The sequence below is a fragment of the Dipodomys ordii genome, unplaced genomic scaffold, assembly GCF_000151885.1.
Source record: "Dipodomys ordii isolate 6190 unplaced genomic scaffold, Dord_2.0 Scaffold31, whole genome shotgun sequence".
In the NCBI taxonomy this organism is placed as follows: domain Eukaryota; kingdom Metazoa; phylum Chordata; class Mammalia; order Rodentia; family Heteromyidae; genus Dipodomys; species Dipodomys ordii.
The window spans coordinates 3718797-3737899 of NW_012267247.1; the positions used below are offsets into that span (position 1 = coordinate 3718797).

The 19103-nt window shown below is 40.0% G+C and overlaps 1 protein-coding gene across 1 annotated transcript in view; it reads left to right on the forward strand.

The window, feature by feature from the left end:
• The first annotated feature begins 294 nt into the window (after positions 1 to 294).
• The window catches only part of Nlk (nemo-like kinase), a 155493-nt gene continuing 136684 nt past the window's right edge, over positions 295 to 19103 (forward strand). Inside the window, exon 1 of the mRNA XM_013016290.1 lies at positions 295 to 1930. Coding sequence (XP_012871744.1) covers positions 1473 to 1930 — 458 coding nt within the window. The 5' untranslated portion in view covers positions 295 to 1472. The remainder of the gene's footprint in view (positions 1931 to 19103) is intronic.

Sequence of the window (19103 nt, forward strand, 5' to 3'; positions counted from 1 at the left end):
TTGGCTATCAACCTTGTCGGTCAAGCCAAGAGCTGCCTCTTGATTGGTCTTTCTATCTGCCCATCCCGCATTGGGGGCGGAATTTCCCCAGGAGACCCACACCTTGCTGCCACTGGTCGAACAGTGCGCCTGTCTGAAGTTTTCGGCCCAGGATTGGAGACGGACGCGGACAGGTGGGCGTGGATTGGCTAAGGCAGCCGGTCAGTGCGAGGCGGGGGCGGGGCCTCGGAAGCTGGTTGCGCGTGTCCGCCGCTGGCTCCGCTCTATCCGGCTTTGCTAGGGGAGGTGAGTCCGGCCGCGGCGGCACCGGCGGCTGAGGAGGAGGAGGAGGTGGAGGCGGCGGCGGAAGAGAAAGCAGCCGCGGCGGCTGAGGAGAAAGCGGCCCCGGGGTCGGACGCCGGGTGGGGGGGAGGGGGGGAGACGGAGCAGCCTTGAGCCCTGCAGGGGCCGTCGCACGGGGGACCCACCCGCTCTCCCCCCCAACCCTCCTCAGCAGAAGCCGCCGGCGGCGGCGGGGGCCGGAGTCAGCCCGCTTCCGACCGTACCCCGCCCGCCTCCCGGGGCTCTTTTTCTTTGGCCCCGGGACCCTAACCTCTTCCCGGGGCGGTTCCCCTCTGTCTGGGCGTCCGAGTGCTGCCCACTGCTCTTTCATTTTCCCCTGCACCTCTTTACCTTCACTTTTCCCCGGGTTCTCTCCCCCCCCCCCCCCCCCGCCTTGCCTTTCGCCTTCTCTCCTCACTCTGTCCAGCCTCCTTCCCGTCGCGCATTCTGCCCAGGAAAGTTTGGTACACCCCCCCCCCGCAACCCTCCCCCCCCATCAGGTCAACCTGACTAGACTAGGAGTAGGGGGAGATGTAGGAAAGGCCTGAGAGTTCGAGGGGGGGGGGAAAGCCAGAAGCAGGTTTTCTTTGCAGATTTCCCCCCCATCTTTTGGGTTTTAGGGTGGCTGGGAAATCCGTCGAAATTGTGTTTTTTTGAGGAGGTGGTAGGTGTTTAGAAAAGGATGTGGGAATGGAAGGGGTAGATGAGTCAACCCTCTTACAGGATTCTAAGGGTGGTGTGTTACCTGATCCTTTTCGTGTGTGGAGTTCAGGGGGTCGGGAGATTTGGCCTTTATTCCCACATTCAAAGTTGGAACCTCCCCCAAATTAAGGATGGAGTTTTAGTACCCACTTGTGGCAGGAATCCTGGGGGGAAGGGGTCCTTTTTTCCCCCCCTTTTCTTTTCTTTTTTTTTTCCTTTCTTTTCCTTTTTCTTTTTTCTTTTTTGGCAACCCATACCCTTCCACATTCACACTCACCCAAAACTTAAACACCAAGATCCTCTTAACTTGTTTGGATTGACTGATGAAGACATAAAGCCAGTTACGCTCTATGTTTTTTGGAGGTGGAGTGAGTGGTTTTTCTTCATTTTTTAAATGGCCAAATGACAGCTTGACCCAGTTTGCTTTCCAATCAAAGGGCATTTTTTGAATGTCTCTTTGTGGCGCAAGAGCCAACGCAAAAATGATGGCGGCTTACAATGGCGGTACATCTGCAGCAGCAGCAGGTCACCACCACCACCATCATCACCACCTTCCACACCTTCCTCCTCCTCACCTTCACCACCACCACCACCCTCAACACCATCTTCATCCGGGGTCGGCTGCCGCTGTACACCCTGTACAGCAGCATACCTCTTCGGCTGCCGCCGCAGCCGCAGCAGCAGCCGCAGCCGCAGCTATGTTAAACCCTGGGCAACAACAGCCATATTTCCCATCACCGGCACCTGGACAGGCTCCTGGACCAGCTGCAGCAGCCCCAGCTCAGGTACAAGCTGCTGCAGCTGCTACAGTTAAGGCACACCATCATCAGCACTCGCATCATCCGCAACAGCAGCTGGATATTGAGCCCGATAGGCCTATTGGATATGGAGCCTTTGGTGTAGTCTGGTGAGTATCAAAAGAACAACACAACTTCCGGTTTCTTTCCATGATTCTGATTGGACGAGTCATCACCCATGCTTTTCACTTGGTGGACCAAAGTGGAGCAAAGTTCTCAACTCAACTGTTGGAAGCCACCCTCACTTTGTGAAGAGGCTTAACGTGTTGTCTATCTAGGCTTAAGCTTTTGAGTCTTGGCAACTTTCCTTTTTAGTTGGTCGTGGGGCTTGAACTGGGCCTAGGCACTGTCCTTTTCACTCAAGGCTAGCACTCCACCACTTTGAGCCACAGTGCCACCTCTGGTCTTCTGGTGGCTAATTGGAGATAAGAATCTCAGGGACTTTCTTAAGCAAGCAGGCTGTGAACCACTATCTTCAGATCTCAGCCTCTTGTGTAGCTAGGATTGCAGGCATGATGTCACTGGCTACTGGCTTGCCACCTTTTTTTTTTTGCCGGTCCTGGGCTCTGTCCCTGAGTCTTTCTGTGCTCAAGGTTAGGGCTCTAACACTTGAGCCACAGCACCACTTCTGGCTTTTTCTGAGTAGTTTATTGGAGATAAGAGTCTGGCCAACTTTCTTGCTCAGGCTGGCTTTGAACCACCATCCTCAGATCTCAGCCTCCTTAGTAGCTAGGATTATAGGTGTGTGAGCCACCAGCGCTGGGATATGGATTTTTTTTTTTTTTTTTTTTTTGCTTGTCCTTGTTTGAACTCAGGGCTTGGGCTCTATCTTTGAGCCTCTTTGTGTTGAAAACTAGTGCTCTACCACTGGAGCCACAGTGCCACTTCCGGCAGCAACTTTTTTTTCTTTTTTGGTACCAGGTTTGATCTCAGCCTGGACACTGCCCCTTTTTTGTTCAAGGTTGGTGCTCTACCACTTGAGCCACAACTCCACTTCTGGATTTGGGGTGGTTGATTGGAGATAGGAGTCTTACATACTTTGCTACCTAGAATAGCTTCAAGTCGTAGTCCTTAGATCTCAGCCTCCTGAGTAGTTAGGATTACAGGCTTCAGCCACCAGTGCTTGGCATGAGTCTTGGCAACTTTTAGTGGAGCACCTTTTCATGACTAACATAAGTTTAATTACTAAACTTTCCTGTTCAGAATCTAAGTGATCCACTGAGAGATCAATAGATGAATGTATGAAAAACCTATTCCTATAAAGACCTTGGTCATCTCTCATGTGTTTGATTTGCTTTGGATCAGTTGCCCAATTGGAGCAAATGTCAACGTCTGACCCAGATTTGGTTGCTTTGTAATAGCCTTGTCATTTGTATATACTTTGCATAATTTTTTGCCTATCCTTTTCATCTTTTGATGTTTTGTTTTGTGATCTTGGTCCCCAGAAGGATGGTAGGTTTTAAAGTTGAACCAGTTAAAGTCATTGCTCTAGTGGTTTATTTTAAACCATAAAGCTAAAGTTGGGAAGTATGTAGCTTAAGTCTTCTGATAAGAATGCATTAAATATAGCATCACACATGAGTACCACAAATGAGGTTAGTAGACTGTAGCTGTGCAGTGGCCCACATTCAGTGTAATGTGTTAGTGTCACTTAGTGCCTCTTTGGTTGCTTTTATCCCTGTTGAGTTGCTATTGTAGGAAGTATACTTTTAAACAAATGAAATGGTTTTACTTTTGCTAGTGCTAGGATATCTGAAAAAGTCTGAAGAGTTTGTTAAATGTAGAATTTTTAGTTTTCTATTTGTTCTTAGGAAGATTTAGTAGTTTATAATAAAATGTACTTATTCCCATCAAAAGTAGAGTGAATTATGGGTTTTCTTTTTTAGGATTAAGAATTTCAGTGTGGATAGATGAATTAATGTTTTCGGTGCATTCAAAAATAGATTCTTGTTAATGTCTAGAAAAACCCCATCACCACAGGAAAATGAACTCTGGTACTAGCCTGGCAAATATCTCCTTTCATCTTTGTTTTTGAGGCTAAAAATTGATGAATATCAGTTGCATTAGAGCCATCTTTATATTTCAGGTTTTATAATCTAGGCAGTTAAGGTGATCTGATTTGTCTTCCTTTTCTTCCTCCTCCTCTTCTTCTTCTTTTTTTTTTGTAAACTAGTAGAATCCAGTTTTTCTCAGCTGGTCTCCAAGGAGGTTGCTGCTTCATTTTCCCTTCTCCAGGGGGTGTGAGATTCCTAGTGGGAAAGAGTAGAGCTTGTAATGGTGCCTCTTCAGTCACTGCTCAGGGACCTGCCTGTTCCTGCCTTCCTCTTTCCCCTTCCATAGCCTATCCTGAGGGATTTCACTATGAACTTCCATTTCTTGCCTAGCCTTTGAGGTTTTCCGAGCTGTGGGGGTGAGAAGGGAACAAGAGAAAGGTTGTTCCTAGTTTTAAACGTTGTCATTGTTTTACTGAATGAGAATTTATAAAGTTTTTAGGTCTGGATGCCCTCATTTAGTGCTTTGTGTACATTGCTAAAAACTAGGGATATTAAAAGAGCTACTGTATTCTTGAATAGATCTAATTTTATCAAAAGATGTGACTTGTACACATTTTAACCTCAGGTTTGTTAAGGGAATTTTTTTTTTTTTTTAAGAGAGCAGGGTTGTGGTAGGCTAGTGACAAACAGGAGTACTGAATAGCAAACAGGAATACCCCGTCTTGAAAATCCAAATGTATTTGACTTGAATTTATCCTAGAGCTTTGATTGACCCTCCACCTCGGAGTTTGTACCATGAACTTGAAGTAGGCTTTAGTGCGCCATCTTCAATTGTGCACTGGTTTCACATTTGACTTGTCTTACTACGTTGTAACACCTTGAGGGTAACAGCTATCTTCTGAAGTACTTCTTTTTCTGCTCAGAATCTAGAACAGTGTTGTGATAGCTTTCCTGCTTGATTAATCGGTCAGCTATTCAGTCCCTTCTTTGTTTTGGCTTAAATTACAGAAACAACCGAAATTTAATTCTCATAGTTCTAGAGTCTGTAAGGCCAAGGTTAAAGTGCTGGCAGGTCTGTTTTTTTCTGAGGCTTCTCTCCTTGTATTGTAGATGGTGGTCATCTTGCCACCTTCATTTTCAACCAGGTTTTTGTAGTTCCTACATTATTTTATCAGTTGTTTCAAGTGAAATACAACTTGGTGAGTAAAAAAGGGAAGAACTCCAGGTGTGTGTTTTAGTATGCAAATGTTTGTCTGTTTTGCTGTTTACATAGTTGTTTGAGCTGTTGATTATATTTGGAATTTTTTTTTTTTTGTCGGTTGTGGGGCTTGAACTCTGGGCCTGGGCGCTGTCCCTCATCTCTTCAGCTCAAGGCGAGCGCTCTACCACTTGAGCTACAGTGCCACTTCCAGTTTTCTGGTGGTTTATTGGAGATAGGAGTCTCACGGTCTCTCCTGCCCGGGCTGGCTTTGAACGTGATCCTCAGATCTCAGCCTCCTGAGTAGCTAGGATTACAGGCGTGAGCCACCAGCGCCCGGCTCTATAATTGAAATTTAATTGCTCTATGACCTGAGTAAGTTTGTTGAAACTACAGAGATTTGTATTTTTGGTAGTACTCTAAGACCTACTGTGTTGATAAATTTATTTACTTTGTAGCTAAAAGATTTTTCTTTTTAATTTAAAAAGCACCTTATGAATCTAAAGCATCTATTTTCTAAAGTGATTAAAATAGAACATAAGAATATTCTTCTGTTGATACATCATTTGAGTCAATGTACTATGTAACTTATGATTTACTTAGATTCAAACATACATTCTTTGCAGTTATTCTGTTTCAGCATTATGACAAGGGACTAAATCTACCACTATTGTTTTTTCAACAGTCACCCAGAGGGACAAACTGATGTAATTTTGAGGGATATTGTTGTTTTTCCATGTAGATGGGAAGAGCTATCCATAGACATGATGCAGCATTTTACCATTCAGATTATGTGTGTTTGTATGTGTATATGTATGTGCACGCATATGCACACATATGTATGCATTGATCCTGGGGCTTGAGCTCAGGGTCTGGGCATTGTCCCTGAGTTTTTTCACTTAGTACTAGCTCTGCCACTTGAGCCACAGCTTCACTTCCAGCTTTTTGGTGGTTAATTGGACGCAAGAGTCTCATAGGTTTCCTACCTAGGCTGGCTTCAAACAGAGATTCTCAGATCTCAGCCTCATGGGTAGCTAGGATTATAGGCATGAGCCACCACCAGTGTCTGGCTTTACCATTCAGATTTACAGTATTACAGAACAGTTTAGTATGCCTGACATGATTTATCTTTCTGCTGAATTTAACTAGTGGAATAACTTATCAGTATTGGACACTTGTGTAAAAGTAGTGAATTACCCATTAGCTTCCTGGTAAAGATGGTACTTTGACAGTTCAATTAAGGTTTCATTAACAACTGTCTGCTATGTTTTATCTCAAAGTAAGGGTTCCAGTTTACCTGGTAATGTGATCATTAGGTAGGTTGAGATACATTCATTGCCAATGATAGAACTGCTCATGAGTAATCAAAATACCACATATAACTTGACCTTTGTTATCAGATGTCAAGGCTTGCAGGCACCCCATATGGACATTTTCATAATGTAAAACTCAAAACCCCAAATAACCCACAAACAGGAGCCTCAATTATTTGGTGAAAATAAAATAGTATACCTTTTGTTTAAGCTTCACATTTGCCACAAAAAAATGCCATGCTTTAACTTTGGGGACAATAATCTTCAGGCTCATGAAGCATATAGTTTTGTGAATTGGAGTAAGTTGAGCACATGAGAACAGTTTGAGGGCTGCTAAACCCAGGAAGTTTTTGGCATCAAATATAGATTGGATTAATGACACATGCTACCTTGATAAAAGTCTGGGAAAAGCTTCTACTTTATAAAATTAGTGTTTTGGTTTTTGACTTGTCTGATTAAAAGATCAAAGACCTTGGGATTCATTTAGTCTGTTGCTTTTGTACTTCAAATAAAGTTGGGGAGCTTTGAATTTTATTATTCTAATAACCTTTAACAGATCCTTTTATCTAACTCAAAACTTAAGAATCTATGTAGTGATACTTAGTTATTTACTACTTCTGTGATGCTAATAAGTTATTTACCATTTCTGCTCCTCATCTACAAAATGGGAATAATAGTGCTCAAGATTGATAAGAGTACTAAATAGGTACACTAAGTCCTCAGTAAATGTTTTTATTGTAGTTATTGTTGGTAGAAGAAATCAGACTTGTTTAATAATATAATGGAAGAGTTTTCTAGATGATCAGATCACCAGGTGAATCTGTAAATGGTTTTTGGATGCCTGACTTTAAATACCAGGGAGTGCCTGGTAGATAAACAAGGTTGAATTCAGAGCCATGAAGAAAATATCCTGTCTTGTTCTCTCAATTAATTAAAAATAAATAAAAGATACAGTTAGTGTAAGTGTGGTAAATGTTCTAGTCAGATGATCTGCACTGTTTTAAAAGTGTTATTGATTTAAATACTGGGAAGGAAATTATGGTGTTGGTGTGTGTGTGTGTGTTTTAACAAGTGAAGGACATCATCATTATCAAAGTTCTGCTTCAGCGAAGTTCATTTTAGTTGTGTTTTGGGTAAAAAGGTGTGAATTGCTAAAGAAGACTTCTGTGAGGTGGGGGAAATGTGTGTGATTTAATGAAAAATTATTCAGTGTTAACTTTTATTCATAGTAGAGATTATCTAGCTTGCTTGATTATCTTACAAAAATTAAAGGCATTTTCTTTCGGATATTTTCTCTGGTCTTTTTACTGCATTAAAAGCAAACTATAATTTTTAAAAATAGGGGATTTTTTTGGATATGTTTGGGGAAAATCCTGGAGTTGCAGCTGAAAGCGTAGTGTACTGCAGTATATTTTGTTATTAAATGTGTTTTATAGGCTAAGAATCTGTAGTGTTGAGAAATTTCTCAACTATCAGCCAAGATTAACAGTCACAGCTGGATTCTTTGGGGGGTCTGCTTTGTGAAAAAAGCTTTGAAGAAATGAGCCTGCACCATAAAAAGGAAACGGTTGCTCTTGTAGACATAACAAAGCATCTGTGTGAAACTAGAATGTGGAAATCTATATTGTTAATTTAAACTACAATGAATTTACTTTTAGAAACTGCAGGTTTGTGGTCAAAAGTAGAGAAAGAAGAGAGAAGAGAATACAGAAGAGAGAAGAGAATAAAAGTAACACAATCTAAAGATATTACACTCTTGTCTTGGTGATTGAAACCCCATAGTCTGTAACATTGAAAAAGTCATTTTGGCATTCTGTCAAGATTATCCAAATTATATTAAAAAATCCAAAAATAAGAGAAAGCCATTGCACAACAAAATAAATTTGATTTATTCTTGGAGGTTAATTTTATGTTATACTGTTGAATATCAATTTAGAAAAAAGATACATTTTTTTTCTTTTTCTTTTTTTTGGGTCCGGTCATGGGGCCTGAACTCTGGGCCTGGGCGCTGTCCCTCAGCTCTTCAGCTCAAGGCTAGTGCTCTACCACTTGAGCCACACCGCCACTTCCAGCTTTTTTCTTTTTGCTTATGTGGTGCTGAGGAATCGAACTCAGGGCCTCAGGCATGCAAGGCAAGAGCCCTACCACTGAGCCACCTTCCCAGCCCACATATTTTTTTCTTAACAAAAGACATTTCAAGGGTTGGGAATTTAGCTCTGTAGAGGAGTGCTTGCCTGGCAAGTGCAACGTGGTCTTCAGCTCTGAAAAATAAAATAAATTTCAGAGCCAGGTGTGTATAGCTCATTCCTGTAATCTTAGCTAATCAGGAGGCTGAGATCTGAGGATTGTGATTCAAAGCCAGCCCAGGCAGGAAAGTTCATGAGACTCTTTTCTCTAATTGGCAAAAAGCCAGAAGTAGAGCTGTGGCTCAGGTAGTAGCATAATAGCCTTGAGTGAAAAAGCTCAGACCCTAGGACCAATACTCTCCTTCTCCCCTAAAAAAAAGACATTTCAGAAACATTACCTTTGCAAACAAACTAAAGTGACAGTGTTGCTCTAATTACCACTGAGTTTATGTCCAGAAAGAGAAATTGAAACAGATAGCAGTTCCATTTCATATGCTGTGCTAGAAGGAAAATATTTATAAAATCCATTAAGTGAATATATGTTTGAATTCAAATTTTAGGTTTTTTTTAATTCTCAAAGCATAGCAGCTGTAGATAATGTTATTCCATAGTATAAAAAGAATTCTAGAATGCTGGAATGTTTCATTGTCTTTTTTTTTTTTTTTGGTGGCACTGGGGTTTGAACTCAGGGTATAGTGCTTGTTAAACAGGCACTGCCCCAGTGTTTCATTATTTTCATATTATTTTTGCATTATCTTTACAACTTGGGGTGTCAAGAGTTTTAACTCACCTCTATAATGTAATTGAATGGCTATTCTCAGTATTTATTATTATTTTTATTAGATTTATTGATGGCCTAGCAATTCAAGAGTCAACTTCATATAGTTTATTTTTCCTTGATATGCTGATTTTTCTTTTTCAAATTTGTCAAGGCCAAAGAAAATCTTCCACTCGTTTTCTAGTCATTAAATGGAATGGAATGAAGCTGGTAGGAAGAATCCGTTTCATTAGGTTATATTTGGGCTTTAGTTATAATTCCTTGTGCATCCTTAATACTCCATTGAGATATTTGTTAACTGGGTCGTCTATGTAGATCAACAATGATTTCCAACGAAAATAGCTTATGAGTTTGATGCTGTTGTTGCTTGGGGGTAACACAGTGCCTGAGGCACCAGTTAAAATACTGTCAATGAGCATGTGACAAGTCCTAATAGATCGCCTTGAAGTACTTAGCCAATAAACAGTAGCCCAAATTCTGGCACCACCACTATAGCAAGATGACTTCTTAAGGAACAAATTGAGATTGAACTTCAGCAGTTAGTTGTAATGGTGTGAGTAGTGGACTTATGTCTACCATAGATAATGATTGTATTCTTTACCCAAACCTAGTTTCACATCTGTGTTTTGAAACAGTTTGGCCAATTGAACCATATCCACTGTTAGACACTTAAAGCTTTTGATACTTTTGGAGCTTTCTTGTCAGTATATTTTCATTGTCACCCTGCTCTGGATCTTCATTGTCATAGGCAGTAAATGAGAATATTTACTTTTATGAATGATTTTGAAAACCTCTATCAAGTTTCTGCTATTATTTTTTGTTGTTGCTGTGCTTGTAATACTGAAATCAATATTTAGATTATTTGGCAGTACTAGCATTTGAATTCAGGTCTTTGGACTGTACTGCTGTACCATTTGAGACAAGTAGTGTCTCAGAGTTTGCTCAGGCTAGCATCTGACAGAAATCCTCCTATCTCTGCCTTTCAAATCTTTGGGATTATAGGCATGAGTTACCACATAGGGCCCAATGTTTAGGCCATAATCTTGCCTTGAGTTTACAATCAAGTAAACAATTTTAAAAATATTATGTGCTGGACTATTTTTCAGGCACTGTGTTGGATGATAAAGGTTAAAGATTAATCTCTGCTTGTAGGGGAGATAGGTTTGTAAATGGATAATTACAATTGAGTGCCATACTTGCAGCAATAGAGATAATCCCCAGAAGTTATGGGAGCATAGAGGCGGGATTACTAAGGAAGGTATGGATGCTCCATAGAATGGATAATACTTCAGTTATAGAGGAAAGCCTTCTTGCTTGCAGTTGGGTAGTTTATCCTGTATGTATTGGTACTGTGCTTTTCCTGCTAATACTTTACCTTTTTAGAGTTTTAAAAATCTGCTAGCTGGGGGCTGGGAAGGTGGTCTTGCATGCATGAGGCCCTGGGTTCGATTCCTCAGCACCACATAAGCAGAAAAAGCCAGAAGTGGCGCTGTGGCTCAAGTGGTAGAGCGCTAACCTTGAGCTGAAGAGCTGAGGGACAGCACCCAGGCCCAGAGGTCAGGCCCCACAACCGGCAAAAACAAAACAAAACAAAAAAACAAAAAATCTGCTAGCTGGATTTGTGGAAAGTTCTGTGAACGTATGGTAGATACAAGCTAGAGCTAGATCTTAAAGATGTTGTAATGTGATATTGAAAAGTTGAAGCATTATTGGTATGATGAGAGTGGGGGGGCAAAAATCTTAACTTTTCTTGAAGAAAGCACATATATACATGTATGACATAGAGAGGTAAACAGTATATGTATAGGATCAAAATTTTCTGAAGAATAGGAACTAATTTTGAGATAAGGTCTTAACATGTAGCCCAGGCTGGTCTTAAACTTATGATCTTCCTGCCTCAGCCTCTAGTCTGTTGGGATTATATGGGAGAAAAAATCCTAAAAGATTCCTTGTGGGGAGAGGAGAGAAGAAAAAAAAAAGGTTGAATTCTTTTTTTTTTTTTTCAGGCTTGATTTACTTATTATTGTATAAAAATTCTTCTTTTTTGGGGGGGAGGGGGGTCTGGTCCTGGGGCCTGAACTCTGGGCCTGGGCACTGTCCCTCAGCTCTTCAGCTCAAGGCTAGTGCTCTACCACTTGAGCCACAGCGCCACTTCTGGCTTTTTCTTATGTGGTGCTGAGGAATCGAACCCAAGGCCTCAGGCATGCAAGGCAAGCGCTCTACCATTGAGCCACCTTCCCAGCCCCAAATTTCAAGCTTTTATTTCTAGTTTGATTAAACGAGAAGATTTGATGTTTATGGTGTACAAGGTGCAATTTGCTCAAGAAGAATATATTTATGTTAATGATAAGATAATTGAGTACTAAACTAAACTTGCTAGGAGACAACTTTCTGGTTCCAGCCTTGCTGCCATCAGCCTCAAGACCTTCGTAAAGTGATTTAAATTTTCAGAGGCTGATTTCCTTGTTTATAAAAATCCTGAGTTTTCTAAGAGTTTAATTATACAATGACAAGAGTAGCATTATTTGTAGGCAAATAAAGCTTGCTAGTACAACTTTCTCTCTATATGGCTTCATGTATTAAATAGCTTCTAAAACTGTTTAAAAGGAGGAATAAGATAGATGTCATTCTGTTCCAGAGTTCTGACTTTTATAGAGTTTTCAAATTTGAGATCAGATTTTATTTTATTATTATTATTTTTTTGCTGGTCCTAGGGCTTGAACTCAAGGCCTGGGTGCTGTGCCTGAGCCTCTTTCCATCTACCACTGGAACCACAGTGCTACTGCTGAGATCAGATTTTAAATGTGCAGTTGTTCAAGAGAAAAGAATTTCTCCTATTTCTGATTGTGATAGGTGTGATTCAGTTGTAGAGAAGAACCCATCCCAATTTCTTCTCGAGTACATTAGATTCTGGTAGTAGTATTTTTTTTTTTAATGTTTTAAAGCTTCCCTCGCTCCCTCCCAAGGATGGGACATACCATTGAACTAAACCTTCAACCTTTACTTGCTTTCTTAAATATGTGGAGTGACTTTTTATTAAAAAATTTTTTAAAATTAAATCATAAATTAAAAAAAATCATTGAGTTAAATTACAGCCTAACCTGGCCTTAAAACTCTTGATCCTGCTGTCTCAGCCTCTTGAATGCTGAGATTACAGGTGTATACTCCACAACTGTCTTAGATGTACTTATAATAATAATAATAATAATAATAATTAGTAGTAGTAGTGTTAGAGATCTAGTCCAATACCTTGAGCATGCTAGGTAAGCACTCTACTACTATACCACTGTACCACCCTAATTTTTAAATTTCTGTATAAAACTATTATTATTTTGTCTTTGTTTTGATAAGTACTCAAATAAGATGATTTTGAGGGCCAGTGGTTATTTGTAAGTCAATTAAATTTTTTTTCCCCAAGAGTCTCTTCAATTCTGAAATTGAGTAAGAGACAAGTTTGCAGATGGACCTCTCAGAAAATGACCCTTGACATAGCTTTAAGGCTGTAGCAGTTTAGCCCATATAATGCACAGAGAGGGAGGTGTGACTTTCTGAAGCTCTTCTATGAAAAGAAAGGGCCATTTTAATGGAAGCCTTCAGCAAACCAGCAACATTGCCCAATAGATACGTAATGATAGCCATGTATGTGATTTTAATTTTCTTGAGCCATGGTAAAAAAGAAAAAAAAAGTAAAAAAAAACCCTAGGTGAAATTAATCTCATCTCAACATGTAATCACAAAGATTAATAATGATGTATTTTACACATATACATAAATACACATGTATATACATTTTAGTCCCTGGGTTTAAAGTCAACAGTTGCATTTGAGCTACTCTATTAGTCCCTTTTTGCATTGGGATTAAATTTAGGCTCTCTTGCTAAGCAGGTGCTCTACCACTTGAACCACATGTCTAGCCCCTTTCTGTGTTGGTTCTTTTCTTTCTTTTGTTAGTCGTGGGGCTTGAGCTCTCTGCTCGGGCGCTGTCCCTGCGCTCTTCAGCTCAAGGCAAGTGCTCTACCACTTGAGCCACAGCGCCACTTCTGGTTTTCTGGTAGTTAATTGGAGATAAGAATCTCATGGACTTTCCTGCCCAGGCTGGCTTTGAACCGCAGTCCTCAGATCTCAGCCTCCTGAGTAGCTACGATTGTAGCTAGGATTGCAGGCATGAGCCACTGACGCCCTAAGTCTATGCTTAATGACAGTATGTATGTATGTGTGTTTGTATGTATGAATGCGTATTTGAACTTGGGGCTTGGGTTTTTTTTTTTTTTTTTTTTTATGTGGATCGTGGAGCCTGAACTCTTGACCTGGGCGCTGCCCCTCAGCTCTTCAGCTCAAGGCTAGTGTTCTACCACTTGAGCCACAGCACCACTTCAGGCTTTTTCTTCTTATGTGGTGCTGAGGAATTGAACCCAGGGCCTCATGCATGCAAGGCTACCTTCCCAGGGCTGAACTTAGGGCTCTTAAACGTGCTAGTCAAGCACTCTACCACTTGAAGCACTTCACACCTAGCTCCCCTGTTTCAGCTTGTTTTTATCTGTGCTGTCCCCCTAGCATGGTCCTCCTTACTTCTGTTTCCCAAATAACTGGGATTACAGACATATGACCATACTTAATCTTTTTTGAGGAAGAGTCTAACTGACTTTTGCTAAGGCTGGCCTCCAACCTTGATCCTCCAACTTCTGCCTAGTATCTCCTGAAAACTTAACTAATTTAGGGAAAATATCAGCAGCTTTTATATGATTTTTGAAAGATATTGGATATAACTCCACTAGAAATGTTTTTTGATTAAAATTCTGTTTTTGAAAAAAACTAAATTCTAGAATGCTTTTCAAATGTATATTTACATAGCACATTAATGAAGGGCTTGCCTATTTAGCTCCTTCTCTTAAGTATCACACTAGTACTTTATAGTAGGGTGCTTTAAAAGCTTAAAGGAAAAAAATAGGCTACAACTCAGAGATTACCACAGATAACATTTTGTGTGTTGTTTACAAGGCTTTTACCTGGAATGTGGGTGTGGGTGTGTTTGTAATATTAGAGTTAGGGTCATGATCACACTGTACTTACAGCTTTGTATCCTGTTTCCTTCATATAACATTACAACAGTAGATTTGGGCCATTTGTTTTGAGGGCTTTTTGATTCTGACAAGCCTATAGTTCTACCTGAAAGGAGTTACAGAGTTGGAAGACACTATAGAGTCTAGTGTATCTTGTTTTATTTATTTTTTTAATGGGGAAATTGAGAACCAGAGAAGCTAAGAGATTTGTTCACTGTCATACAGCTGATAGATGGCCTACCAAAATTTTTTCTGCTTTATCAGAATACTTGTCCAACTAAATGTCCTTTGAAAATGAAGGACATATTCTTTATAAAAAAGCATGACAAAAACAAAACTAAAATCTCTATAAATGAAACCAGGAACAATGCATCTGGAAAAACCCTAAACAAATATTTAAAATACGTTGTTGCTTTGTGTGTGCCAGTGACTCTGTATTTTCTGGTTTCATGTTCCAAGTTACAAGGTTTTATTTGAAGAACAAATCAGTCTTTTATGCCAAGTGTACTTTTGTGGTTATTTTGAGTATATCATGTACCACCTTTATTAAAAAAAACTTTTAAGTCCCAGAAATTTAAAAGAATTGTACACTGGTATATCTATAAGCTGTTCTTCAGATTAGCGTTTTGTAACTTTTCCTTTTATACGCTTTGAGGTTTCTTCTACAGAAACTAGGCTGAGGTTGAGTTTCAATTTTAGATTTCCAATGTTAAGAAATGTCTGCATACTACATCAACTAACTGTTCTATGTAATAAGTTTTGCAAAATCTCCAGCTCAAGTAGGAGCTGCAAATTTTAAATCTTGTGACTATTTTGGAGTGCTATTTATTCTCTTAATACTTAAAACAAAATTCAGTGTGAACCAAATGTGTAACTGAAACATGTACCAGTCAAAACTCAGCTTCCGCAGAATAGAAATATTCAATTCTGCAAAGTTTTCTCTTTGTGGCATATAGCTCAGGTTAGGAATTAAGGGAACATTTTCAAAATAAGCCTAAAATCTAGTTTCACAATTCTGTGACAGAGGAAACAATTCAAGTTATTACATTGTTGAAGCTGTTAAGTTACTGCTTTTTCCTTTTAATAAATTAATATAATCACATGAGCTGATGATGTTGTGATTGGTGTCACCCAATTCACTGCTCTGTATTTCTGAGTACCAACTAATTCCTTTGTTAAACTCATTTTCAGTAAATGAACCATTGTTTCCAAAAGAGTAATGTTTATTTCTCTATATAGTACAAAAGTCTAAAAAGTAGATTCTCAAGTCTAAAATGTTAGTTACTGATTGGAAGTGGTCAGAATCATCATTCTCTATGTATTCCCCAACTGTGCATATATGTAGCTGCTGTGTTTTTCCCCTAGGCTACAATATGAGACATTAGGTTTACTAGAAATCAACTGACAGCAATCCTTTAAAACTGAAGTGTTTTGGTTTAGATGCAAAAGGGCATGATTCTTTTGCCAACCCAGCCATAGGTTACATAGATTTATAATGTAAATGCCTGGAGTGAAGTAGAGTTCACACTGAAATGGTTATAATAGGTAAAGAAATAGATAGGCCAGGGGCTGGGAATATGGCTTAGTGGTAGAGTGCTTGCCTAGCATGCATGAAGTCCTGGGTTTGATTCCTCAGTACCACATATAAACAGAAAAGGCAAGAAGTGGCACTGTCGCTCAAGTGTTAAGAACGCTAGCCTTGAGCACAGAGAGGGTAAGGGACAGTCAGTGCCCAGGCCCTGAGCAAGCCCCAGGACTGGCCAAAAGAGAGAGAGAGAGTGAGTGAGAGAGAGTGAGAGAAAGAGAGAGAGAGAGAGAGAGAGGGGGAGAAAAATATATAGGACATAGTTACTGCATTTTTTGATGCTTTTTTTTTTTTTGGGGTCTGGTCGTGGGGCCTGAACTCTGAGCCTGGGCGCTGTCCCTCAGCTCTTCAGTTCAAGGCTAGTGCTCTACCACTTGCGCCACAGCACCACTTCCAGCTTTTTTCTTTTTGCTTATGTAGTGCTGAGGAATCGAATCCAGGGCCTCAGGCATGCAAGGCAAGTGCTGTACCACTGAGCCACCTTCCCAGCCCCTTGATGCATTTTTTGATGCACTTGATCAATCAGTATCTGCAGATCAATTGCTTATAGTGCCCCAGCAGGAAAGACACTAAAATAAGAACAGTATAATGGGTAGATGCTTGAAGTTCTAGTTACTAACATATATTAGCATGCCTCTGTAGACTGACAAACTGTAACTGTTTTTTAATTTTTAATTTTTTTTTTGTTGTTGGTCATGGGGCTTGGGTGTTGTCCCTCAGCTCTTCAACTCAAGGCAAGCCCTCTATCACTTGAGCCACAGCACCACTTCCGGCTTTTTCTGTGTATGTGGTACTGAGGAATCGAACCTAGGGCCTCATGCATGCTAGGCAAGCACTCTACCACTAAGCCACATCCCCAGCCTGTAACTGTTTTATATATCTTAATTTTCTTTTCCTCTTAAATGTTCATTCTCTGAAGTCAGTTTCTCTGTCTATTGTAATGCTAATGAAAACAAAAGCTATAACGGACCCTGACACATTCTCTACCCACCAAGCACTCAAAATGCTGAGTATCAGCAACTCGGGTCAGATCTCATTTGATTCTTCAGAGCCGAGCACAGTTTCAGGCCAGATAATGCTTGTTGTGGTTGGGTTTAAAGTTTTTTCTGCCAAGTAACATGTAATGGTGGTTCTCAAAGACAAGAAGTACCGTCACTTGCGTATTTCAAGATCCCTACTTCTTCACGCAGTAGAGAATTTTTTATGAGAGAACACTGAAGAGTGGTATTTAGATAGGCCCAAGGTGGTAGTTTTGTTTGCTTGTATTTAGGATTTTTTTAAGAGTTAGAGCCTGAATCTAAAATAAATTCACCAAGTATCTCTAGAAATAGCCATTTCTTTTGAAAAGAAAGTTTAGTTTATGTAGGACTGCTTTCTATAATTTATATAAAGAAGGTTCTTAAATTGTTTCAGAAGAATACCCTTTTCAATAAAGTGCTGTGATCTAATATCTGAAAAAGCATTGAGAGAGCCACTGTTTGAACTGTGTCCAAAGTCTCATGTAATACATCAAAACATATCAAAGCAGTGTGATGATAGTGTAGAAACAAAGAAAAATCAATCTGAGCTCATTGAGCCTTGCACATGCTAGACAAGCACTCTACCACTGACCCACATCTCAGCCCCAATTAGGAGTTCATTTTTATGTTTTATAAACTTCAGAAAAATTAGTATGTGCTAGAGATCCTCTTTAAAATTAGTAAAGAAAGAAGAAATCATTCCACTGTTAAGCTGTGTTTCACAATCAGAGTGTAAGATTCCAGAAAACCTGATAGCCTTCTGTGAGCAATATGAACCTGTTTCTGTACACCTGGTTATTTTGTACCTTAGTTGGGATATTCAGCAGGCAAGAAGTTATATAAAAATTAATCCACATAAATTAAAGATTTAAATTTAAAAAACCCAAAACATAAGGAGAAAATATTGGTAACTCTGTAATCTTGAAGGAAAAGAGCCTTTTCCTTAATTTCAAAGCAAGAACGTCAGATTTGTCTGAAGAAATTTAAGATGTGTACTTAATAAAATGAACCATAAACAAAGCCCAGAAGAAGAAAATATTGGAAATATGAAAAACAAAATACAAAACTCCAAAATACATGAAAAACAAAAATTAATATTGTCAGCATTTAAAGAGTTCTTTAAAATCAGTAAGAAATTTAAGGGCAAATAGCATGACAGAAAATTGACAAAAGCCAGAGAATTGAAGAAATGTAAAACATTAGATATAAAATGTTAAAGAATTCTCACTTTAATAAAAATACATAAAATGGCATAGAAGTGGGTGCTGTGGCTCAAGTGGTACAGCACTAGCCTTGAGCTGAGGACCTTAGGGACAGCGCCCAGGCCCAGAGTTCAAGCCCCATGACCAACCAAAAAAAAAGAAAGAAAGCAAGAGAAAAAAAGGAAAGAAAGAAATGGCAGTGCTCGGTGGCTCTTGGCTGTAATCCTAGCTGCTTGATAGGTGGAGAGTGGGAGAATTGTTTGAGGCCAGCTCTGGCAAAAGTTTACAAGACCCTACCTCAACCACTACTTGGGCCAGGTAGTTTGTGCCTATCATTCCAGCTATATGGGAGGCTGAAATTGGGAGGAATGTGGTTTTAGGCTAAACTGGGCAAGAGAATTCAAGAAAGTCCATCTCAACAGAAAAGCTAGGTGTATTTCTATGTACCTGGCACCCCAGCTATAGCAGAAAGCTTAAGTAAGAGAAGCTCAGCTTAGGCAGGAAATGAGACCCTATCTTAAAAATAACCCTATCTTTAAAAAAAAAAAATCTTATCTCCAGTTAACCACCTGACAACCAGAGTGTTGTTGTGGCTCAAAGTGGTAGAGTGCTAGCCTTGAGCAAAAGAGCTCAGGGATAGAGCCCAGACCCTGAGTTTAAGCCCCAAGACTAACAAATAATAATAATAATAATAACAACAACAACAACAATAACAACCAGCACCAAAAAGGATTGCATGTGTGCCTAGCAAACTGAAAACCCTGAGTTCAAACTACAATCTCTGAAACAAACAACAGCAAAAACAACAAAGAGGGCTGGGAAGGTGGTAGAGCGCTTGCCTTGCATGCCTGAGGCCCTGGGTTAAATTCCTCAGCACCACAAAAGAAAAAAGAAAAAAAGCTGGAAGTGGCTCTGTGGCTCAAGTGGTAGAATGCTAGCCTTGAGCTGAAGAGCTGAGGGACAGCGCCCAGGCCCAGAGTTCAGGCCCCACAACCGGATCCCCCCCCA